At 38.9% G+C, this 27145-nt stretch overlaps 1 protein-coding gene across 1 annotated transcript in view; it reads right to left on the minus strand.

Moving 5' to 3' along the window:
- Positions 1–27145, minus strand: part of SYT9 (synaptotagmin 9) — a 1541933-nt gene that overhangs the window by 152797 nt on the left and 1361991 nt on the right. The window contains exon 5 of the mRNA XM_044059738.1: positions 17230–17401. Within this exon, the coding sequence (XP_043915673.1) occupies positions 17230–17401 (172 nt within the window). The remainder of the gene's footprint in view (positions 1–17229; positions 17402–27145) is intronic.

Here is a 27145-nt window from a genome sequence, read left to right on the forward strand (position 1 = left end):
ACTTGGTTTAAATGTTCAGAATGCACTCTTTATATAACTGGGAGTTATGCCTGCCATGCCTTTATACCTCATGGCAACTGTGGTGCAGTCTCCATATTTGTTAGGGATTGTATCACCACTAGACAGATTCCTAGTGATCTACAAATGGAACTCATTGTGCTCCAAATCACACTAAACAGGACCAACTATCAACCTGTTGCAGGACACTCTCTGTGTCCTTCAAAAATCATGTAAGGTCTGAAATGTACTTGATTAAGACTTTATATGCAAGAATTCCATCATTTTGGGAGATTGAATTACCCATCAACAGACCGGATTACTTATATCGCCAAAGGAAGATATGCCCTAAAGTACTTAGCTTTATTAAATCAAAACTCCTTGGATCAGACTATTAACTAGCCTTCTAGAGGACATAATATGCTTATAGGTTTTAAAGGTACATAGGTATTTACAAGGCTATAGATCTGTGAAGATCTTAAGAAGCTTAGCATTATTTTCTCATGGTAGTTGTTTTTTTCTTTTGTGTATGATTAACTCAGAGGCACACAGAACAAGGATATGATGGGAAATGGTCAATAAACCAAATGTGAATTTGTGGTTTTCCATCTGTTCATCTCAATTATGTTTAAACAAAGTAAGAAAAGTACTTTGCTTTATGTTCCTTTGTTGAAGGTTGTGCATTAGGCCCGGCAAGCCAGCACGTAAAACTCTACTGCCAATCATTAGCGGACTGGAGTTCCGCTGTGGCGACCCCTAACCGGGAAAAGCCGAAAGACACAAACAAGAAAAGTACTTTGCTTTATGTGGAGAGGAAGATGGTTCCATAATAGCAATGTTCTCTGTGATACATACCTTTACCTCCAAAATGTCCTCCTATTTATGTTGCAAAAGAGATTGAAATCCCTTAAGCAGATGCTTATGCTACCACTGGACTAGCAAATGTTATAGATCCAAATATATTGGGTGTGTTCTATATGCAGTATATGCAGATATGGAGTAGAGAGAGAGAGGCATAGTATGAGATAAATTTGTCCATCAAGAGATTAGCTATATCCTTCTCGTCCAAGTACGTGATATAATTTACTACTAGCTCTGCAGAGTGCTGGGAATTTTTCCTGAGGTGTCTACATATTTAAAGAATGCTTTGTGGTTGTTCATTACCTGGGTGGCTATTTTAACTCATATCTGGTTTTAGCTCATTTGATTATGGTCCAGAATTTCCTGTTAAGTTTATTAACGGCATGTTTGGAATCATAAGCGTTAAACTTATTTTTACGCGGGGTTAGCTTTTTTCTTTTCTTTTATTATAGAGCCTGTTTATATTTGGGTTCCACCACAGGGGGTTATTTTTAAATTTGGCATTGTAATTACTTTAAGCAGGACAGCTGCATTAATGCAGCTATTTACATGTGTATAGAATTTGGCACAAAAACAGTGTTGGCATGGGGTATTGAATTTAATAAGGCCATCACTCAGTTTTAGTAGATTAGCCTCAATATAATCTCTGAAAACTGAAGTACTGGAAGAAACTTCCTTCTTCTGTCTTATGGTGAATATGACTTATTTGTGCTGTGATGTATCCAAGAAGGAAATTATAACTGGTGGAGAGCAAAGCTGTCCCATGTAGATAAGGATGAAATCCAGGATTATATCATCTCTGGCTTGGTGCAGACTACCTCATTCAGAGGGTTTATACTGATGGAGTTCAGAAATGTATGGGTGTACATGTTTGAGTATGTGTAAATCTCCCACTTTATGAAGGGGTAGTTGAAATCATCTAGGAGACTGGCGTTTTGTTTAATGGATAAGAACTCCATACTATTTAGGTAGGAGGTTAGGTAGGAGGTTTGGACTGAGGGGGTCCTATCACTAGCTGTGATATTACAACAGCTTTTGTTGATACTAAGCTGGGTGTGGAGGAGTTCCAGGTTATTATATTGTCTAATGCATCTAGTGGTGATTTTTTTAAGGATGTAAAGACACCGTCACCTTTAGTGCCTTCATCTAGTGCAGTGGGCCTGAACACGTGTTGGGTATTAAAGCCCTGGACTGGTAGAGTGCTGTCTTGGCTGTTAGCCAGGTCTCTGCGATGATGCATGTATCAATATGTTCCAGGGTTAGGAATGCTTGAAGGGAGTGGAGTATTTGTTAAGGCTCCCAGCACTGAGCAACAATAATTTTATGTTATATGGAGTCTGTTTTGTTAAGCTTTAGGAAACTGATGTTGCCTTAAAAAAGGGATTGCATGCGTGGACAAGGATTTAGCACATATACAAAAGCCTTTGGGATATAGGTACAGGCCATCCCTGCAAAGCTTGCCATTAGAGTATAAATTTAAAATATGCCATACAATATCTCTCTGAATGATTCTGACAAAAAAATCAACAAAATATAGGTGGCTGCCAAAAGTGTCTTAAAATATCTAACCATGGAATACTGTAAAATATCTCATAAATCAGTTGTAAATGATCTAAGCAAATATTTCATTCTGCTACCGTATTAATTATTGCAGCTTGCAGTGTCCTGCCAGATGTTTGCTATCGAACAAATAAAATGTTTGTTAACTGTGGATTGAGTAAAATATCTCTAAAAGTAGAAAAGGAAAAATCTTATAGGTAAAAGCAATCCCAGAAGACAAAACAAGTCAGCTATTAGATTTCCTTATCATAGCTTGCAGCAAATCAGAGCTTCTTGACTGTGCATTAGCTAAAAAGTCTTAAAAATATATATGTCTATTAGTCTTTCTTACTGTAGATTGCAGGGTCTGGCCAGATATTTGCATCAAATAAATCACAAAGTTCATACCTGTGCAATAAGTAAAATCATGCTGTAAAGTAAATAAGCAAATAATCTGAAATCAGAAAAATAAACAGCACTTGTGAACGCCAACAAGTGAGTCACTCATTAAGGTTGCAATGTCCAGCAGCCAAGAAACGTTGCCCCTCTTCTGTATACCAGCTGAAGGAACAGGTAGCTAGTGGTGATGTGCTAAATATTCTAAAACTGAAAAGCTTCCCTGCTCCTATAAAAGCTTAAAACAAGTAAGTGCAGCTAAAGGAAGCCACTAGCACTTGAAAACAGTGGCCTTATATAAAATGCTTCATAGTATGACACTAATAATCCTAAACTCATGTTATTATGTTTAAAGTGAATAATAGGGCTTATATAGCTGATGAGTATATTTTCTTAAGTTATTAAATTACTTCCAGTTTTCACTCATTACAGCACCACACAAAGCAGTTTTATACTGATTAATGTGACATTATTCTTTGAATATTTTAAATTTATCATTATCTGCTCATCTGTGGTGGTAGAAGTTTGTATTTTAACTAAGGTACCTTATAGCTATTGTACCCACCTGTGCATCTGTCATGAATGTCAAATGTCAATGCAAAGAAATTTCTTTGCATCTTTATGCCATTTGTTGCATATGACCACTCCTTGACTAAAACCACTTATGTAGAGGCAACACGTTACCACACTCACCCATTGCAGCATCAATGATAACATTAAAGGAAACAGTAAATCTCAAAAAAAAAAAATGAAACAGGATCATAATTCTCAACCATAAGGAATTCATCAGAATTTCTTGTTTTTGAGGCTAAAATAATGAGGTGCCAGAAATTCCTGAGTGGCCCCTTCAAATCACAATTTTTTTTTGTTTAATTTTTTTTTATAATGCTGATGTCATCACGCATTGCCAGTGTATCCTGCAATGTCTTCAACATGCAGGGGCATGGGTGATGATGTCAGCATTGTGAGACCATGCCTGTCCCCTGACTGCCTATAAATAAAGACAGCTTTGAAAGAAAACAGTTGTTTATGGTTGTAGGACTGCACATGACTTGCGTCAGCTAAAGAAAGAGGACCTTGCATCAATGCACTGAATCTGAATTTGTAGCAAATAAAGATGATCCTCTATGCACTGTCAATCAAGGAAGGCTGCAGCTGGAGCAACTTGGAAAAGAGCAATGGCTCTGTGTGCAAGAGACATGGACGTATTGCTGTCATTGCTGAGCTGTGTGGAACAAGGAGGCTGCTGCGACCAAGAGAGGTTTGAGAGTATTAAGCAATTATACTGAAATTTCATAGGTTCATATGTACGTACTAGGCTATCGACACAAGGGCCTAAGTAAGACTAGCCAACAAGGTTCCCTAGCTTACGCCATCCAAGAAAGTTAATTTCCTGTGCCACTGTCGAGCAGAGCCACAGAAGTGATCCTTGGGGTATATTTCCTATTTGTCATCCACTCATCAAGATTTTTCTTGAAGAGCGCTAATGAGGAACTTTGCTTGACACAGATGAGTAGCTTGTTCCAGAGTATGGGAAGTCTCTGGGACAGGAATCTATCCCACCAGCATACCCTGTTTATTGTGGTAACAAGGTTTAGGTCCCTAGAGCATGTAGCTCAGAGGGATTGGGATTTCTTTAGGTGTAGCATGTCCAACAGCTCTGGGTTTAACATAGCTTTATATGTTAGGCAGAGATCTCCTCAGAGTAGGTGATATGCTACAGAGTAAAGCTGGAGTTTTTTGAGACGGTCAGTGTAGGGCATCTGTTTGAGGCCAGTAATCCTCTTTGTGAGGTACTTCTGTGGCCTATCCAGCTGCTGCAGATGTCTTGAGAGGTACATTCCAAAAGGGGGGTGTACTCTATAAAGGGTCTAATGAGTGCTGAGTAGAGGGGAACAATGACCTCTTTTTTCCTGGATGAGAACCCTTTTGTGATGAGGTGTGCCACATAAAAGGATTTCCTGACTTCTGTGGCAATGTGATTATCAAAGGAGAACATTACTGTCCACCTGGGTCCCAAGGTCTCTTATCACATATTTCGCATTAAGTAGACTGTCATTTATGTGGTCGTTCATAAGTACAGAGTTTTTACCAAAGGGGATGACAATGCACTTTTTGGCATTGAGCTTGAGGCCATGCCTCTGACATCAGGATCTGTCTCAGTGAGGCCCTTCTGTAGTATATCCACATCATTTGGGGACTCGACTATGGCTCCTAGTTTGCAGTCATCTGTGAACTTTGTTAGCCAGAGGCCTTCTGTGTTAGCTTGTACTTCAGAGAAGTAGATACCAAACAGGAGAGGTCCCAGGACTGAACCCTGTGGTACTCCACTTGTCACTTGTTTGAAGTCAGATTTGGAGTCTGCAACTTTTACAGTGTGGATTCTGTCAGTGAGCCAGTTGGCAACCCATCTTGTGGCATAGGGATTTATACCTAGTTTAGTGAGTTTAACTATAATTCCAGAATGGGGGATGGTGTTGAAAGCCTTGGCGAGGTCAAGATAGGCTGCGTGAACCACCTTACCCTTGTCTATGGCTGTGGTGACTGCCTCAAAGAAGTCAATCAGTTTCAGAAGGCATGATCTGCCTTTCACAAACCCAAACTGGGTGGGTTCCAGAGTTTGGAAGTTACCAATGTCTTTGTTTATGAGTTCCATGATGATACGTTCCATGGCCGTGCAGACCAGGCTCATCAGGCTAATAGGGCAATAGTTCCCAGGATCAGTGGTGGCTCCCCCTTTGCGGAGTGAGATAAGTGTTGCTGTGCACCATTCATTGGGCACAGAGCCTGACGTGAGACTATGATTGATATAGGCCCTTTAGGGGGTGAGAGGGGGGTAAAGGTAGCACTGAACCTATCTGCCAGGATGTTGGAAATATCAGTTGGTTCTGTAATTTTTGTGCCGTTGCGCTGTAACTCAGAGCAGATCTGGGTGTTGCCATTAAGATTCTTAACATAGCTATAGAATGCTTTGTGGTTGCCCTTAGAATTAGTGGTGATGTTGTTATCATAGCTAGCTTTAGAGGATCTTCCAGTTCTATTCCAAATCACATTCCATGCAGGGTTACACAAACAAATGTAATACATTTCACAAGTTTTCTTCCTAGTGTCCAGTATTTTTCCCAAACAAATTGTCGTAGGTATGTACATGACCCAAAAGTCTTCTTGTGTTTGGTAAGGGGATAGATGTGATGCTTTCTGGTTGTTAGTTGCAGTAATGCTACTTGAGATAGTTAAGTTGAATGACTAGAAACTGGAAGAGGTAGCTTAAGAAGTTTTGCTTCATATTAATGTACTGTAGTACCAGTAATAAGATTCATGAAATTAAAAGTGTTGTCCGAAGGACTAAACAGAAACTATCTTCTCTGCAGAGTGAACTTAATGAAAAGTAAGTATACATTAATAATCCAAAAGCCTTCAGATTAAAGCAATAATAGTTCGTGGCAAGCATGCTGGGCTCATTTCCTTCATTTGAAAATCCTAAGTGTAATATCTATGTCTGCTTGAAAGCATATGCACAGCTTACTAAATTGCACAATATGCACAAAGTGCTGAAGGTACCTCAACAGTCCCCAAAATGATTATCTGGATGTAATCGGTTTTAGCCTAACATTTGTTGTGTAGATTTTAGTTTTATTTTTTTTAAAATGTATGTTGTAATTAGCTATACTTGTATGCCATGTGGAGTCTGCATGCTATCTCTGTGTCGGGTTGATTATTCGCTTAGCGCTATGGTTTCCTCTAGAATTTTCAAACTATCCTGTGGATGAATTGGAGGGAGGTCCTTTAATTGCTTGTATGCATGCTTATATGCCTTTCCACTTTTTTTGCACAGGAATTCTGGACAATGCCAGAAACATTCAAAAATGAAAGGCCCCAAATCTGGGACAGTATTTAAATGCTACTCTAATTCACTTAATAAATATAAAGGTTTATAGAAGAACAGGTTTTAAATCATGATGCATTCTGTGAAAAGTAAGAAGCATGCTACTCTGTTTGGCATTGTTGACTGACTGTAACCCTCAGTGAGTTACCAGAAAATAAAATAAAAGGTCAGGGCAAAATATGAAGCAAATTGGGGACGTTCTAAAAAAATGGTGATAAGACTGTATATGCTGTTCTTTCCACAGACTGAATACCTGGTGGTTGTTATTCTTCGGCTCCCCCTGCGATGCTACTCTTATCTACTTTACTCTTATCTACTTCAGTGTGAGTGAAGCTATACTTTACCTTTCATCCAGTGAAAACAGAAATGCATTTTTAGATAGATTCTTTTTGAAGCTTAAGCGTTTATGTATTGGAACCTGTTTTGTACATCTCAATCCCTTACTGGAACGGTTATGGAACAAATCATCAGTGATGCTTCTTAATAGTACTGTGAACTTGAAAAGTTGACACAGTAAGAATGTTTGAATTAACATCATACTTCTCAATCTCTTAGAGCAAAAAATTTGGACAAACCAAAAATAATGGTGGTACAAAGGCCCAAAAAATAGGGACAGATTTTAAATATTGCTCTTGTAAATTCAGATAGTTGCAGAATAACAGGTTTTGCATTATTATGTATTTTCTGAGGGACGTGAAGTCTGAAATTCAAATGTCTGCTATTACTTATTATTATTTAGTGACTTCAATCTTCATGATGGTATCCCACAATACCATTGGAGTGGGTGGGGTTGCATGATGAGGCATGCAAATTTTATGTTAATCAGTGCCCCGATTTTTGGCTAGTTGTACCTGCTCTTCACGGCCTTTGTCCAGATTTTTGATGTTTCCAGGTTGAGAGGTATGAACAGGATGTCTGCTCCTGTCCAAGCATGAGTAGGAGCAGGTTGCACAGCATCCCTTGCCAGGGGGTCAACCAGCTACTTCCCAGAGAGGAAGAGCTGTACATGCATACTGCTTGTGAGATAAGCAAGTTAAATAGGTGGGTGATTGTTTATACTTATTGTCCTCTGCACCTCAGATGACATTATTAAAACATCCAGTTAAGCTCAGAACAAAATGAATCAAAATGCCTGCTCTTGTCAACACACGAACAGCAGTAGCTGAAATACACTCTGTGGCCAGGGTCAGACAGTTATGCCCTGGCCAGCACTGATCTTTGTAAAAACAAGTAAAGTAGCTGGGGAAAGATTACAGTAGTTACCCACTGCATTAACGGTAATATTATTAAAATAAAGAGACAAGCTCAAAACAAAATAAAACAAAATGCCTACTGCTGCTGACACAAACAGCAATAACTCAGAAGCCCCCCAGGCCAAGGTCAACCAGCCAATGCCTGGTCAGGAAGAGTTATGCAAATAGGCAGTCTGTGGCAGAAGCAATTTAAAAAGTTGATAGACATTCATCACCCACTACACTGGCAATTAAATTATTTTAAAGGGAACAGTACCTCTCAAAACAAAACAAGGTAAAATACCTGCTTCTATCAACGCATATGCAGCAGTAGCCTATACAGCCTCCAAGGCCTGGGGTCGAACAGCTGTATCCCACTCAGAAAGAGATGTACAAGCAGACATTTTGTCATAGAAGCAAGTTAAATAACTTGAGGACAAACTGCACTAGTCATCAACTGTGCCAGCAGTGATATTATTAAAAAAAAACAATAACTATCACAATAAAATGAGCCATGGTTGGGGGATGGCATAATGGTTATGGTAGTTATCAACCAGACACAAGATACAGGGTTTGATTCAAGCTTAAAATGGCTCACAAGGGCAGCTAGCCAAGTACATATATGAACCTATAAAATGTCAGCTTCCATCAGCACAGGGTCAAAAATTTTACTCTGGTCTGAAAGATGTATACAAACAGACACTCTTGGGAGAAGCAAGTTTTACATAGCTGGGGGATATGCAACACTAGTAACTTCTGCACTATCAACAGTACTATTAAAAAAAGTAAATAAAGAGGGGCAATGATTTCAGTAGATGCATCCAAGTACTTTAAGGAATGCATGACGGTAGTGCCGTGTTACTATATTTTGTTCACGATAACATACAAACTGAAGCATTGCTGTTCCCTTAGTGCTTTTTAGGGAAAGTCTATCTGATAGACATTCCGTCCTAGTAAATTCTAATATCAGACACATTAATGTGGCTTTACCCAATGCCAGTAGTTTTTATCAAAACATGCCCAAACTTGAGGCTTTCCTGCAACTTGAACACATCTGTATATGTATAATTAAAGAAACACATCTTCAGAGCAATGAAAGCTCTCCCTCTATTCTGAGGTATAATGCCTATCATGCCTTCAGACCCACTGACAGCAGTGGGGAGAGTATCAGTATTTGTTAAGGATATCATCATCACACAACAGATTCCTTCCAATACCACATGTGATCTCCTAAGAGATGAAATCACCATAAATGAGGCTAATTACAACTTCATAGCTAGCTATAGTACACTCTGTATATCCCCATTCTGAGCATGACAGCTATCTTAGCACATTAGCTGTTCCATTTCATATTAAACCCAAGGCCTTTCTACTGCGGGACTTCAGCTATCCATCAACAAAAGTAGACCTACACACTCAATGGTTGGAATTCCCAACACTTCCTTGACATTATAAATTCTAACTCTCTTTCAGAAATAGTTAACCAACCTACTAGGGGCCCAATATCCTGGATCCAGTCCTCACAAAAATGGCTGCTTCTTGCACAGCTCCATATTTATCATCATGTCTTGTTAAATCTGACAATAATTTAGTGACCTTTTCCTTTAAAACTGGTAGTGCTTCCCCTGTAAATAGCTGTTTACGGACTTCTCAAAATCAAACCTTCATAAGTTACTTGCTGACTTAAATAAATTCAGCTGTAATCCTTTGTGAAGGATCCTATTGCTAAAGCTGTTAAACATTCCTCTGACTTCCTCTCCCACTTAAACAGTTGTATGGACAAGGCAGTCCCTATCTACAACAAATATAATGAGAAGTTTGAAATCAAACACCTGTGCTGTAATCCTGTATAAATGAATATTATAACAACAGACAGAAATTGCTTAATGCTTATGTTGTTGTTGTCTTTCGGCTTTTCCCAGTTAGGGGTCACTACAGCGGAACTCCGGTCTGCTAATAATTGGCAGTAGATTTTCATGAACGCCAAGGTGCCAGCTCGACGTTCAACCTTCAACGAAGGCACGCCCATTTACGCATGTCTTTCGAATGCCCACCCAACCGAGGGGAGGACATGCAGACTCCACACAGAAGGCACTCCCTGCACTCCAGCCGAGAATCGAACGGGATAACCTCTTGCTGTGAGGCAACAATGCTACTTATATGAGGTCTTAATGTTTATACGAGTGCTTCTGGGAATCATGAGGTAGCTCAAAAGTATAAACTTAAAATAGCCAGTAAATCAAAAATAACTGCAAATCGTTCTTTAACTATGTCAGGAAGTTAAGAATTAACACACAACAGTGTTTCGAGCTAGTCCAAAATAATATTACACTTTCTGACCCAAAAAAGACAGCTAATATCCTAGCAGACATATTTAACATGAATTTTACTCTACCTACAGTTACAGCCATACCACAGGTTCTACAGTCCCAGTCACCTCCTTTAATTACCATGGGACAAGTTCTCCTAGTCCTTTTAAAAACTAAGAATACTTCATCCATAGGCTCTGATAACATACCAGGATGCCTGATTATCCATGACAAATATGACCTTCTGAATCCCTACTTAAACTCTTTAATCTATGTCTCTCTACTGGTTACATTCGTGAAGCCTGGACAACAGCTATTGGAATGCCATTACACAAGGGTGGCCTAACTATGGTCCCTGGTAATTATACACACATTAATCTCACTAGCCTCAAATGTAAAGCTATGGAGTATATTAACTCAGACGTCATTAATCTGGATATTGAAAATCTCTCAACCCTGGGACCTCTTAATTTGGCTTTATCAAAGGAAGGTTCTGCCTCTTTAACCTCATTAATGCCTTTGAAAAAGTAACTGAAGCAGTGAATAGTAGTTATGCAGTACATATCCCCACCAAAAGGGCAAATATCTATCCCAGCAGAGTGCTGCCCCCCTGACATCTCAGAAAAACACAGCATCAATGGGAACAGATGGTGTCCCAGGCTCATGAACTCCAAGAAGAGCTAAACCCAAACATAAGACTACTGTTCAATCTCAGCCTTACTACAGGATATGTACCCAAAGAGTGGCGTACAGCAACACTGGTCCCTCTCCACAAAAGTTGGTGCCTCAACGGATCCTAGAAACTATATAAGCCTGACTAGCTTGGTCTGCAAAGCTATGGAAAGGATCATCATAGACCTCATAAATAAAGATATTGGGGACCTACAAACACTGGATCCTACCCAGTTTGGCTTTGTTAAGGGCAGATCCTGCCTCTTAAACCTGGTTGATTTCTTTGAAACAGTCACCAAGGCCATTGGGAAGGTGGTCCACACAGCCTACCTGGACCTCATTATAGATAAGCTCACCAGCTTAAATATAAACCCCTATGTCACTAGATGGATTGCAAACTGGCTCAAGGACAGAACCCACATGGTTAGAATTGCTGGAGACATGTCAGACTCCAAACCAGTTACAAGTGGTGTCCCACAAAGCTCAGTCCTGGGACCTCTCTTGTTAGGTATATATTTCTCGGAGGTACAGGCCAAAACGGAAGGACTGTGGCTGACCAAGTTCGCAGATGACTGCAAACTGGGAACCATAATCAACTCTTCAGTCGACACAAGCATCCTCCAAAAGGGCCTCATAGAAACAGACAACTGGTGCCACAGCCATGGCCTCAAGCTAAATGCCAAAAAGTGTATAGTCATCCCGTTTGGCAAAAACAAAGTGCCCACAAATTACCACATAGGTGGTAATCCATTAAGTACAGAAGAAGTAATTAGGGACCTGGGGACCCAAGATGATAGCAATCTCTCATCTGACAACCACGTGGCCAAAGTGGTTAGAAAAACATTTTATATAGCCCACCTAATCATGAAGGGATTCACATCTAGATCAGGGGACGTCATCGTGCCTCTTTACTCATCCCTCATCAGGCCCATAATTGAGTACAATGCCCCTTTTGGGATGTATCTTACCAGACACCTGCAGCAACTGGAAAGACCCCAAAAGTACCTCACCAAGAGGATCAAACGGCTCAAACAGAAGCCATATGCTGCCCGGTTAAAGAAACTCCAGCTCTACTCAGTGGCATACCACCTGTTCAGAGGCGATCTGTGCCTGACGTATAAAGCCATGTCCAACCCGGAATTAATGGACATGCTGCACCTCAGAAAATCCAAATCCCATGAGACTTGAACCTCAGCACTGAAATAAATAGGACATGCTGGAGGGACAGATTCATAACCCAGAGGCTCTTCACTCTGGAATAAAATCCCAGTCCAGGTTAGGCAGAGTCCCTCATTGACTCTCTTCAAGAGGAATCTTGATGAGTGGATGGGAGATCATAGGTTTACCCTGGGTATCACTTCTGTGTCACTGTTAGACAGAGGCACAGTATACTAACAAAGGGTATAGCAAAATAAATTTAAAATGGGTGGCGAAAGCCAAACACATTCTGGCTAGGCTTATAAATGCCCTAGGGCAGATAGCCTAGTATGAACCTATGAACCTATATAGCATATATAGACCAGGTGAAAACCTCTGACACTATTCTTCATGGAAGCATTATTAACAGATGTGAAAATCTGACTACAAATCCTTATATTGTGCAGTGGATAGCTAACTGGTTATCTGACAAAACTCATGGATTTAGAATAGCGGGTGCTACTTCTGAAAGCAGAAAAAGTTACCAGTGGTGTACCACAGGGCTCAGTTTTCAGCCCTCTCCTATTTGGTATATCTTTCTTAGACCTTCAGGTCAGCATTTCTGGCCTTTGGTTAACTCAGTTTGCAGATAACTGTTAAATGGGTGTTGTTGTTTGATCTTCAGCTGATTCACATTGCTCCAACAGTGCTTAGACCATGTTAACAATTGGTGCAAGAACAATGGTCTCGAATTAAATGTAAAAACTGTTGCATAGTTCATTTAGGTAAACAAATCAGTTACCTTGTAGGAGATGCACGCCTCCAATCATGCACTAGTGTAAGGGATCTGGATACTCTTAATGATAAGTTGTTATCATTTGCCCATCATGTCTCAACAGTAGTTTGGAATGCCTTTCATCTGGACCATCTAATTTCCAAAGGCATCTCCACTAGATCCAAAGAAGTCTTAACTCCCCTTTACTGGTATCTAATCAGATCCATAATTGAATAAAATGCACCTTTTGGCATGTATTTTATTTAATTTTTATTTATCATTTATGTTGACCGGGAAAGTCAGACTAGGACAGTGCCTATTTTCTGCATAGGCCCAGGGAGAAATGCTCCAGAGGCATGTCTTTGGATTGTGGGAGGAAATCGGATTACCAAGAGGAAACCCACACGAACGCAGGGAGAACATGCAAATTCAGCACAGAAGGCACCCCAGCCGAGAATCAAACCAGAAAACTTCTTACTGTGAGGCGACATGTATAAATGAGTATTTATCTGAATATATCACACGACTTAAAATCTCAGAGATTCATAGATAAAAAGATCAATGGCCTCAAAAATCATAGTATTTTTGGAGAGAGTGGCAATCTCTTACAGACTCCTCAGTGCCATGAACGATCCAACCCTATTTGATCTCCTGTTCCTTCACAGCACTAATATATATCAAATACTTGGTTAAAGGAATTAAACCTTCATCAGTAGATAAATAAGACACACTGGTGTGATAGATTCACCTCTGCAACAAACTTCCACTTCATGTCAAGCAGAGTAGCACCCTTGCCACCTTCGAGGTAAATGGAGATAATTGGATGGACAGCATCAGAATCTCTCATGGTCTATCTTGTCTTCCTCTCCTTGAAGCTATAGTGTAATTTTGAAATGGGGGGGGTGGGCTTGAAAGGGTCTGCAGACAGATTGCCTAGAACTTACTTACGAACCTATGAACCTGTGTGTTTACCCTGGGGAACTGAAATCAAATAAACAAGTTCAAATGCAAGGCTGAATGGGCATGGCTAGGGCTGTAAGTCAGCATAACAGCTACTTCTTTTGTTTTACCAAAAAAAAAATATTAGGCATACCACTGAGAAGGATTGTCAAAGCAACATCTGATTAATATGGGTATACAATAGCAAAATGACTTGAGTAGTGGATAACATCCATGTTTGAATAAAGGCATTATATAAGCAGAAACATGCAGCCCCCTAATATGCAGGTGATGCAACACTGCAATGACCTTGGAAGTGGCTGAGATGAGGATGGATAGAGTATAATAGTTTTGGAATGACTGTCTTAAAACTGCAGCCAAAAGCGTTTAGACTATCTATCCATCATGTACACCCCGCCTTATGTTCCTATATCCTGATGACGACAGCAGTTAATAAAGTCAGAAGTCTTGAAAAAGAAATCCATCTGGGGTGCTTATAGTCACACCATTGTTTGCAGTGTAAAAGCAGAAAAGGGAGAAACAGAAATGGCTTCTGGCTGTTAGATTTTGTTTAGTCTTCATGTGAAGAGGTTTGTTCACTGTAGTTCATAGTTCATAGGTGACTACTAGACTATCTGCCGTGAATGGCCATTTTAAATCTAGCCAATGACCTTAGGTCAGCATCAAACCCTGTATCTTGTGTCCACGATGTGAAGACTTTAACCATTATGCTAAACCCAACCTAAAACAATAGACTGCAACTTCTGGGCATACCTACACTTCACTAACAAATGTGGGGGGGGGGCTAACCATGCTTCCAAAGGTGAGAATAAAACCCTATACCTTGTGTTTGTAAGATAATCACCTTAACCATTATGCCAGCTCCCAACTTCAGTAGTACATACAAGGCTATGAGTGGGGTGCAGGTGCACATGTGCAATTGTTTTTTTCAGATATGGTGGATTCTGGTTCTTCTTGCAGATTTTTTTTTCACATCTTGGAGGGTTTGTAGATTTTTTGGTGTTGAATAGTCAGGCACAGGTCAGTGACTTGTTCTTTTAGGAATTTGTAGTTGTGCAGTAGACACAGCAATGCATGTGATAAATATTGGTTTACGTGGCAGCATCACAATATGTGTTTAAGTGATACTGCCATGAGTGTTAATGGGTATGTGTGGGTGCTTTTTGTACTATGTAATGAAATGTATCATTAAATTGTGTGGTTAGGTACTGAAGCAGTTGACAGATGCTTGGCCTTTGCAATTTTTTCTTCAAACAGAGCCAGCAACACTACTTCCATATATTTCTTCACTAGGCATTGCAGATATTTTCCTTAGATTACCACGTCATACGTCCATGCTATATAACTACCCAGTGTCATCTGATGGATGTGTGGTCTTCTGATTGTCTGCTATATTACCCTTAGCCTCCATACTGAGACACTTGTTGGCAAACAAATATACTGTCAGGAATGGGTAACTGGGGTAGATATTACTTGGACTGTACTTTCCTTGATTTAGATTTATACATATACACCTTCTCAACTGGAGTGATTTCATAGATTATAATGTTGAGGTTGGGATATGTTGGGGGCTATAGTCATTAAAATTTGGCTACAGGCTACGTACCCATAGAGTGGCACACAGCAACAGTTATCCCAATGCACAAAGGTGGAGCCACAACAGACCCAGGGAACTATCGCCTTGTAAGCCTGACTAGTCTGGTCTGCAAGGCTATGGAGCGCATCATCATGGAATTCATTAATAGAGATATTGGGAACCTTCAAACATTGGACCCTACTCAGTTTGGCTTTGTTAAGCACAGATCATGCCTCCTAAACCTGGTGGACTTCTTTGAGACAGTTACCAAGGCTGTAGATGAGGTAAAGGAGGTCCAGACAGCCTACCTAGACCTTGCAAAGGCTTTCAACACCATTTCCCATTCTGGTATTATAGACAAGCTCACCAGCCTGAACATAAACCCTATGTGACGAGATGGGTTGCCAACTGGCTCAAGAACAGTACCCACACGGTGAGAGTTGCAGGCTCTAGGTCTGACTCTAAACCAGTTACAAGTGGCATCCACCAGGGCTCAGTTCTGGGATCCCCCCCTGTTCGGTATATACTTCTCAGAGGTACAGGCAAGCACAGGAGGACTATGGCTGACCAAGTTCACAGATGACTGCAAACTGGGGGCCAAAACTGATGCTCGAGCTGATACAGACATCCTCCAGAAGGGTCCCACTGAGATGGATACCTGGTGTCAAAATCATGGCCTCAAGCTAAATGCCAAAAAGTGCATAGCCATCCCCTTTGGAAAAAAACAAAGTACCTGCGAACTACCACATACGTGGTAGCCCCCTAAATACAGACAATGTAATAAGGGATCTGGGGACCCAAGTAGATAGTAATCTCTCCTTTGATAATCATATTGCCAAGGTGGTTAGAAACTCCTTCTATGTGGCCCACCTAATCACAAAAGGGTTCACATCTAGAACAAAAGAGGTTATTGTGCCCCTCTACACATCATTCATCAGACCCATCACAGAGTACAACGCCCCATTTGAGATGTACCTTACAAGCCACCTGCAACAGCTGGAAAGACCACAGAAGTACCTTACCAAGAGGATTACTGGCCTCAAACATATGCCCTATGCAGCCCGATTGAAGAAACTCCAGCTGTACTCTGTTGCATACCGCTTACTCAGAGGTGATCTCTGCCTGACATACAAGGCCATGTCCAACCCAGAATTGATGGACATGCTCCATCTAAAAAAAAAACAAATCCCCAAGAGCCACACACTCTAGGGATCTAAACCTCACCACAACAATAAATAGGACATGCTGGAGGGATAGCTTCATGTCCCAGAGACTCCCCATGCTTTGGAACAGGATTCCAATCTACATTAGGCAGAGCCCCTCACTAACACTCTTCAGGAGAAACCTTGACGAGTGGATAGGAAACAGAAAATTTACCCCGGGGATCACTGCAGTGGCTCTGCTGGATAGAGGCACAGGGAACTAATGGCTCTGCTGGACCGAGGTACAGGGAACTAATCTAAGGGGGCAGCGAAAGCCAACACATTCTGGCTACACTTATAGATGCCCTTGGGCAGATAGCCTAGTACTTACCTATGAACCTATAAGCAACTCAAATACTACAAGAAGAGCTTTTATTTGGGAAAAAAGTGAAATTCTGTATTTTGCACTGGTGGTGAGTATGTTTTGTCCTGAAAAATCATGTACTTCTACAAATAAATTCCCACTTTAGGCACTTGGAAAAGGTGGCAACCCAAGCATTAAGTGTGTTTGCAGAGGATTACAGGCCTAGGTGTATGAAAAGACAGACAGCGGAATCAGCATAGCATATCACCAAGAGATTAATAAAAGTTACCACTGAAGTCCCAAAAGATATTTTAAGAAAAATCTGCGTATTCACATAGACAACAGCTTACAGAGTTAACAATACTTTTTATTTGATATCTCACCTGTCATAATCCATGACAGCAATTAACAGGCTCACTTGATCAATGTTTTCTGGAGGAACATCAAAAACTATGGCTTCGTTGTAAACTGGATTTAAGGTATTTCTCTTTGTTGACGTTTTCCTTTTCTTCAGTCTCCTTCCATCACACATCAGTGAAACTTTGACATAGGGATCTAAACACAAGTAAGACAAGAATAAGCCACCCAACACCTTTCCTTCCTGATAATGTGTTTTAACACATAACAGCCTTTTGAGACATCAAGGAAAACCACACCAAGTAAAAACTACACAAATGTCTCTAAAAGAACTGAAATATCATCCTTGTAGAAAATGCACTCAGGAAGTAAAAATAAAAATCCAGTAATTTATTAGTATTAAGCACGTTCATCTCCTGCAAGAGACTTCATCAGAATAAAACTTCCTACTAAAAATTAACCATTTAACTACTTTCAATTAATGACTTCATAACTGAACCTCATTAATTCCATTTTTTTTTACATAACATTAAAGAAACCATGTCATATAAAATGTTGAATACATTCAAAAACCCTACTAAAATTCACATATAAACATACAGCATCTACTTACTTATAGTAATGTGAAACTGAAATTCACATACTTAAATATATCATGTTTAAAATTATATATATATATATATATATATATATATATATATATATATATATATATATATATATATATATTACTAAAAGTCTATTAGCCCTTTCCAGAAACATGGGAGCAAAAGAAACAGTCTCATTCAGTCTGGGTGGAAACATTGAAGCTTATTTAAGCTGCCACTGAGTTTCTCTTTTCTTTAATAAATTCTTCCAATCTCCACCCCTAGGGTTAATTTTGACAATATCCAATATACCAAACACAAATTTCACAAACTCTGTACAAGTGAGGGAATGCTTGTACAAAGCACTGTATAATTTATGATTTTTTATATCATTGTTGTGTTCATGCACTCTGTTTTTTTAACATACATTCTGTTTTTCCCACATAATAGTGAGTACATGTCGCACATACTGCCAAATAAACTAATCCAGTGGTATTACAATTTCCCTTTTTGAATGTAATTTTACTTTTCAAACTATTGTTCAAAATCAAACTAACCTGCTTGTTAATGTATGGGCATTGTGCACACATCCCACATAGTCTAGTGCCTAAACCCACCACCTCAATCCTATCTATTTTCATTTCAAAAAGTTTTTTCAGGTTTAGACCCATCTTGTTAATAAACATTGGTTTCTCTCCCACTTTGTTGAAAATTTCCCTGTTTGTTCTAAAAATATTCCAGTTAGATTCCATCACTTTTTTATACTATTGGTATTCCAATGGTACTGCAATACACAAATTATTTCAAACTTTTTAGTCTGAAGACCATCCCTGGAATGGTTCACACTTGTAGTAAAACCCACCCCAGGAGTAGTTTATAAAAAACACCCCATTTCACATATACTTTGTTCAACATTTCTTCTACTATATATTTGGGGTATCCCCTATCTTGGAACATACTAGAAACCTTTTCTAGTTCAGGGCCCAAGACCTCCAGATGTGAAGTCATACGGGCCACCCTGATGGCCTGACCCTTAACAATACTTATCTTTTGTCTCATGGGGTGGTTACTTTCAAAATGCAAATATACATTGCAAAAAGTGTCTTTTCTATATATTTTAGACCTAAATGCATCAATTCCTTTTGAAATATAAGTATCCAAGTAATTTATACCTTTGGTATCATACTGATATGTAAAATCAAAAAAATCCGTGCTGGAATTCAAATATTGAATAAACTTAGGAATTTCAGACTCACTACCCTCCCAGAGGATAAAAATGTCATCCAAATAACATACATACAACTTGACACTACCCCAGAAAGGACAATTTAATACATACTGATTCTCTCAACCACTGGGGTGGTGGTGCTGCGGTAGCATTGTCGCCTCACAGTAAGACGTTGTCCTGTTCGATTCTCAGATAAAGCGTCTTCTCTGTGGAGACATGCGTGAATGGGTGTACCCTCATTGAATGTTGTGTGTCAGGGCTGGCAACTCGGTACATAAAAAATCTACTGCCAATCATTAGCGGACTGGAGTTCCGCTGCGGCGACCCCTAACAGGGAAAAGCCGAAAGATACAACTACAGCAACAACTGATTCTCCCAACCCAGAAGGACCAAGTTATCATACACAGGCGAACACTCTGCCCCCATGGCTACACCCCTGATCTGTTGATAGTACTCTCCCTCAAACCATAAAAAATTGTCTAAGACAATGCTCACCGTCTCACAGATCAGTGTAGCCATGCCATAACATTTGTTCAAACAACATGAGACCCTCCTCCTTGGGAATACTGATGAACAAATCTTTGACATCTATTGTTAAAAAGATAATATTCTCTGTCCATAACTCTTTTTTTATTAAACCCAAAAATTCCCAAAGAATCCTTTAATAAGTGGGGGGTCTTATCAACCACATGCTGTATACAGGGATCTATTAACACAGCCAAGGGATGAAATTTGGAACCCCTGGCTGCCACAGTAGGTCTAAATGGTGGTTTCAAAACATTTCTATGAATCTTGGGTATACCAAAAAAAAAACGGTATCACAGGGTCCCTTCTATACAAAAAGTCATATAGCTCAATATCAATTCTTCCATCCAGCAGATATTCCTCAACATATGAATCAATCCTAGAATAGGAAATATTAATCTCATTTCTAGAAACACCCAAATAGGTAGTCTCATCAAAAAGTAAATTCTGCATCTCATTCAAATAATCTAAAATTTTGTATAGCACTACTCCTCCCCCTTTGTCTGGAACCATGACACTAATCTGTTTATCTTTCCTTAAATCTAAGCAGAGGTTATATTCTCCCTCTATTAAATTACCCTGTCTCCTGTTGCAACCCCGAGCCATGCCATAAATATCTTCCAGAACAAGCGTTTTGTATGTTTCTACTAAGGGTAGATTATAGGTATTTCTTTTTTTAGATAAAGACATAGATTTATTAGCACAGACTATATTTTCACTTTCCTTATTACCCAACATGATTTCAAAATTTTATTTCCTGGTATAGATCTTCAATGCAAGAATATTTTTCACTAATTCATCCTTGGAAGATAGAATAAACTTAATTCCATTGGAAAATAAGCGGAAATAATCATCAGTAATATTTCTATCTGTGAAATTGTATATAGTGAACCCATCCTTTGTTTTCACAATGTCTTGTCTTGTGTATGCTAATTCTTGTATCTGTTCCTATTGGGGTATGCATTCCTCCTCGGTGGGTAATAACTATTGCTGTATTCCCCCTTCTCCGTGTAATGCTGTGTAGTCTCTCCGAGCGTCTGACTACTGGAAAATCCTGTTCCCCCTCCCCCATTTCTCCATCCAGGTTCCAAGTGTCACCACTTCTAACCACTTCACTATAACTACTAGAATTTCTAACTTCTTCCCCATAAGGAACATAATGTTTGTTGTTAATTAATTGTCTAATAGGATAAACATGTTTGTTTAAATAACTTTTCTGGTCCCTATCCAGCTTGCATTTTTTCTTTTGAAAAATATTATAACATCTCCTTTCCACCTTATCAAGCACTTTGAAATACATTGCATTGTACTGGAAAAACAACAAATCTGTTTTAATTTTCTTGTCCAAAACATCTACCTCTTTAGCTATCACATCTTTTTGCTTTTCATAGTAAAACACTGTTTTTCTAAGCAAATTTAACCCTATTTCATCAAAAAACTGCACAAAATCATCAACAATTTCTTCATTGTACATTATACCAAAGGGGAATTTGTACTGTCTTACCCCTTGTGGTATAATTTTCAAACTAATACATTGATTCAAATATGCAATGTCCATCTGTAAAGTTTTGAGTTTGAACAGTCTCTTTTCAAGTCGATAATTCAAGTCCTTATGGGCACATGCTTCAGTCCCTTCACTTTCACCAATATGCTCTACTGGAACTGCACCATCCCCTGAAAAGTTGAACTGTTTTCTCAATATGGTGAAAAACTTTGCATTAACATCCCAAGGACCTGATACCTCATCTCCCTGCCTTTGCGAGGTACCAGAACCAACATTAACAGTATTATTACTATAACCAGCAACTTTTTTGTTGTAATGAACAGTACCTTGCAACCGAAGACTGCCGCCAGTTGAATTAGGGCCATTAAGCACTCCTTGTTGATTTAAATGAATGTCGTGGGGTAAAGAAGTAGAAAAAGTAGAAGAATTCACCAAATTATGGCTCTGTACCTCAGAAGCCACGGTCACTTCCTGTCATACCTCCCAACCATCCCGAATTATCCATTTTTTGCCGGGTTTTGGGGTCAAAAAATGGGGTGCCACGATTCCCGAGTGGCACCCCTTCATTTCCGATTTTCCCCGCATATTTTTTTTTTCATTTTTTGTCCTGCATGTTGCTGATGTCACCGCACATGCGCAATGATGTCAGCTCCATCAGCCTGTCGGAATTTAGCACTCGTGTACATTGTGCGTGTATTGCCAGTGTGTTTTTGAATGCGCAAGAGCAGGAAGGAAGTAACGACTGCTTTTCTAAATGGATCTGGATGCCTGCGAGAAGGACACACTTATAAATGGATTATTATGGGAATATGCGAGCGCCAAGCGGAACGGACAAGTTCAGGTAAGGTGCACGCGCACGCGCCCGTGTGTGTGTGTGTGTGTTTGTTTCTGGGTGTGTTATAGGTGAGATTTATAGGCTCTTATGAATAGTACTGAACAAATTAGTGTAGACAGGGTCAAGGTATAGCAAGGAGATAATTCAGAGAAGCAAGTAGTGACACAAATAGCACAGTACGCAGCATATGTCGATGATCTGCATGATGACATGGATATTAGTTTCTCGGTACAAGTGAGGCATTGTAATTAATGCAAATAATGGAATCAAACATGGAGGAGTGATTCTGAGACATATAGCACAGGCATACTATTTAGTGGTGTTCACCTGTATTGAACACCAAAATTAGCTACAGCACAAAATGTTAAAATGTTTGCAATGCCATTTGCTAGAGAATGGCAGCATGTGTTATTGGCCATGTTTAGAGCCAGTGCCCAGACATGGCATACCACAAGCTTCCACACATGTGTATATACTACTTAAGTGCCTAACTTACCAGCATATAACTGATTGTGGATTTCTTCTCCTTGTGTAGGAAATCACATATTGCTCTTATGCATGATCAATAAAGATGAATTGTGCAGGGTCAATAGGGATTAATAGATGGCCCAACCCAGTGGACATTAATGTATACGCAGTTTAAACATCCTGGGTACATGGACTTTTCAGCAACCTATGGAGACATACTAGGGAGATTGCAGGCAGCAGCCATGTGTATATCAAACTAATTCTTCAACATTACATGGCAGCATCTACAGGAATATATATAATTATTAAGGACAGACATACATAGAACCACCAGTATACAGGTATTTTACACCAGAACTCATTTCCCTGGTAGACCATGCTATAGATAACATATAATACTGGACATGTGCAGAAACACAGAACGTGGTGGGATGCAATTTTGGCCTTCTGGAGGGATGGTTGTGCTGTATTGATGTGTCCAGTGGGGGGCAGTGCAGTAATCCCCAGAAATCTCTAGCCAAATAGCCCTTGTTTGTGCGACACTTTATACCATGGCTATGCAGAAATGGCTATAGCAGCAGCAGGTGAAAATTATATCAGGGAGCACTGTACCTATTACAGCAGCTAATGAAGAGTGATGCATCCAGTCTGAAAGGAGCAGGTAGCAATAATACTCCATGCAAGGCAAATGTAGTTACAGTGCATTATAGCACTGCCAGAGATACAGCATTTGCCTCACTACTACATGCCATGAATCAAACAACACAAGTATAAAATGACACATTCATTATCACACTCAGGCTATGCTGCTCAATGCATGGACCATCCAGAGTGTCAGTCTAACATGAATTTACCCATGTAGGTTAGAGGATGATATGATTACAATCATCATCACTTGCACAGGCTAGGGGGATCACTGTGATAGGTAACAGCAACACTGTTGTATGTGTTGCATGTCTCGTGTATTCAAATGAGACACTGAGGCACAGGATGGGTACTGTAGGGACCATTTTTTGGTTCAACCAACTGATGCAATGAGATATTCTTTGTGTAAAACAAATCATAGGACTGACTGTACATGAATATGACACTCAGTCGTACAGAGTTTATCTGTCCCAAAGTCTCACTACAGATGTTTTATAAGGGAAGAGCTGAGTGAGGGTGAAGGAGCATTCTGGATTTGGTGGGAGGGAAAGGAGCGAGGGGGAAGAAGGATGGATATGTGAGATGTACAGGAGTGAGGAAGCAAAAATGGAGTGTAAGGCTGAGTGGGGGAGAAGAGCAGTAGTTAAGGAGACTGAGTAGATGAACAAGGACTGGGGCTTAGATTACCTTATTTTGTGGAAGCAGTTGCAATGTGCTTCTTTGATTGTAGTGTGCCTCTTTGGACAGTTTTGTCATATTATTGGTTCATGCATTTTGTTTCATTGTCTACAGTATAGCCTACTGGAAAAATGTTAAACAATAAATTTAAAATGTGCTCTGTCTAACAAGTGTGCTGTATTATACAAGGAATATAACTCAATAAAATCAGGAAGGTGTATCAAAGAAAAGAACACATGTATGTTTCTTGTTTAGTGTGCAAGGGGCCAATGATTTGAAAACAGCTCAAAGGTATTCTTTATCCACCACTGGCCAGATGTATTTTCTTTTGATGTGGTGTGGGTTTCAATGCTGTTTCAATGAATGTGACTTTCAAGGGCAGAGATGTTTTAATGCTAAGTCTATTTTCATGGTGAGACAGTATTGCTTTGTTTAGCAGATGTTTGTTAGTGTTTGTGCATTATTGTGCTACAAAATGTAAAAATAAAATCCAAATACTCATTGTAGAAGTAAAGCAGTATGCAACACATTAGTGTTTATGGTAAATGGGTGAAATAGCCAAGAAATGGAACATTGGAATGGCTGCAGGGGAACTCTGGTGCCATATTTTGGTTGTCTGTTCTTCAGTGTGCGTTTGAAAGTTGGTATCCCACAATTCCATTGGAGTGGGTGGGGTTAAATAATTATATATGCAAATTAGATGCTAATCAGCGTACACATTTGTACCTATTTTTCATGGGCCTTGTCCAGATTTTTGATGTTTCCAGGTTGAGAGGTATGCTTCCTGTTGCAGTCCCGGATTGATTCCCATGTGACCCGCACAGCCAATAGCATTGTTGTTTCCTCTAAAATCATCAGGAGGGTGATTTAAAATGAAACATGCCTGTGTAATCGTAGAACCATGGCTATCAGGAAGTAAATGAGACTGTGTACCCATAAAAGACTGCCCAGTGGCTAGGCATGAACAGTTTTCCTTCTGAGTAAAAAGCTCAATTAATTTGGTAAACTCCTCTTTCAACTGAAAGACTTCCAACCTTAGCTGCTTTACTCTGCTTTCACCTCTTTGGTAACATCAGTCCCAGAAAGATTGAAGGCATCTAAAGTATCCATTTAGCCTCTGAAAAGGATGGTATAGGTGTGCAAAACATATACAAACACCAAGCAACACCATACCAAGTAAAAAACACACAAATGTCACTAAAATAACTGAAATACCATCCTTGTAGAAAATGCACTCAGCAAGTAAAAATAAAAATCCAGTTATTTATTAGTATTAAGCACTTTCATCTCCTGTAAGATACTTCATCAGAATACAACTTCCTACTAAAAGTGAACCATTTAAATGCTTTCTATTAATGACATCATAATTGAACCTTATTAATTCCAAACATTTTTTTACATAACATTAAAGAAACCATGTCATAAAAATGTTGAATACATTCAAAAACCCTACTAAAATTCATATATAAACATACAGTATCTACATACCTATAGTAATGTGAAACCCAAATTCACATGCTTAAATATATTATGTTTAAAATTATATATATATATTACTAAAATCTATTAGCCCTTTCCAACAATATGGGAGCAATAGAAACAGTCTCATTCAGACCGGGTGGAAACATTGCAGCTAATTTAATCTGCCACTGAGTTTTTCTTTTCTTTAATAAGTTCTTCCAATCTCCACCCTAGGGTTCATTTTGACAATGTCCAATATTCCAATAAAATGGAGCCTTTTGAGACATGACACACACTGATGACAGTGCATCCTTAGCTGTATTACTAATCTTTAAAACTAACACTTTCCGAAACTGCCAAGCTTTGCTTTACAAGTGATCAATGCAAACAAAGGCACAGTGACTTTAATCAAGACAAAACAACTGTATGAACCAACTAATAAACAATAACACGCTAGTAAGGAAAGGTGCATGGCTAAAAATTTGCGTATAACGTAAAAATCCAATAGAAGCCAGAACTCGGGTCCATAAGCCAGGATAAATATTTATTCAAGCCAACCAAAAACAGGCTGGTTTTGGCATCAAGCCTTCATCTGTGTTATCCAAAATGACAAAATATCACGCCTTAAAAAGCAACAGAACAAACAATGATTGGTTGACTATAATTGTTTATTGAGACCAGGATAGAACAACCCTCCCAGCTTATTAATCCACATTTTTTTCTTTTTTATTTAATAAATTATGCTATCCACTTTTATCCCTTCTATCCAGAATTATTCTGTCAGTAATTAAAAAATTGAACTTGGTTGACTGATGTGAAACAGAATGGATTATTATTTTATACCATATTGTATGGTATATATTTATTTTGTGTTTAACCATGTTTAGGAATTCCTTTCCCTACACACCCATTTTTAATTACATTTTCTAATTCATTTTTAAGTACACCAAGGGCCTATTATAGTTTTTTTAGATATTTATACTAGCTATGTGTGTTAGATAGGTTAGTTACATATATGTTTTTTATAATATGAAGTTGTATATGATAATATTTATTGCATTACTATTGTATTTGTGTAAACACTTTTTTATTATTTTGATTATGTGCATGCACTGCCACCTAGTGACGCTAAAGTGTGCCAATATGTAGTCAATAATGCTGTTTATAGTTTATCATAGCATTTTAAAATAATTTGTATATATATTTTGAAGGGGTTTTTACATTGTCTTTATATTAAAATGTTTTTTAATGTTTATTATTATATGGGTGCTAATACTGAGTATAGCCTTTTAAATATATGTAACAGACTAGTTAGTTTATTGTTTAATTAATTCAGACATTCGATTGGTTATAGAGCTCTTTATTGCAGCCTCTTGAACATATTTAAATGAATGTCCTTTCTAACAATGAATAGGTCTGAAGAAGTGTTCACAGTAACATGAAAGCGCTCACTTCATTATAGTTTTATGTTTTATTTAATAAACGGTCTCCTTCGCTTCAGCTGGTGTTGCCTCTTGAGTTTGTTTAAATAAAGCATTTGAACTATGCCTGCATCTTATATCACTTAAATGCTTAGAAATTCTAATTTTAAAGGGACAGGAAGGTTGTCCAATATAAAACTCTGAACAGCTGCAGATCACTAAATAAATAACCCAATCAGTATTACAGTTATCAAAAATGTGAATGTCGGGGGCGTGGCCAAGGATGAACACAGGATAGCAGCAGATTTCTTCAGCTCCACCAATTTCACTGCTCTGACAGGAAATAATTACTTTAAAAATTAATTTATGAAGTAATTTTCTTAATATGTTTGGTTTAACTATTTCTTGAATAATATCTAAAAAAGAAAGAAAATTTTAATAATATTCCTGTCAGAAGTCACCTTGGAAATTTCCCTGTCAGTTTCTCTGTTTGAAATGAGTTCCAGTAAGACAAATTCTCAAGATTCCAGCATCAAGAAAGAACTTCAGTCTCTGATATCTACAATCCAGCAACTTACTGCTAAGATGGA

The sequence above is a fragment of the Protopterus annectens genome, chromosome 17.part0, assembly GCF_019279795.1.
Source record: "Protopterus annectens isolate FY-2018-M chromosome 17.part0, PAN1.0, whole genome shotgun sequence".
NCBI lineage: Eukaryota > Metazoa > Chordata > Ceratodontiformes > Protopteridae > Protopterus > Protopterus annectens.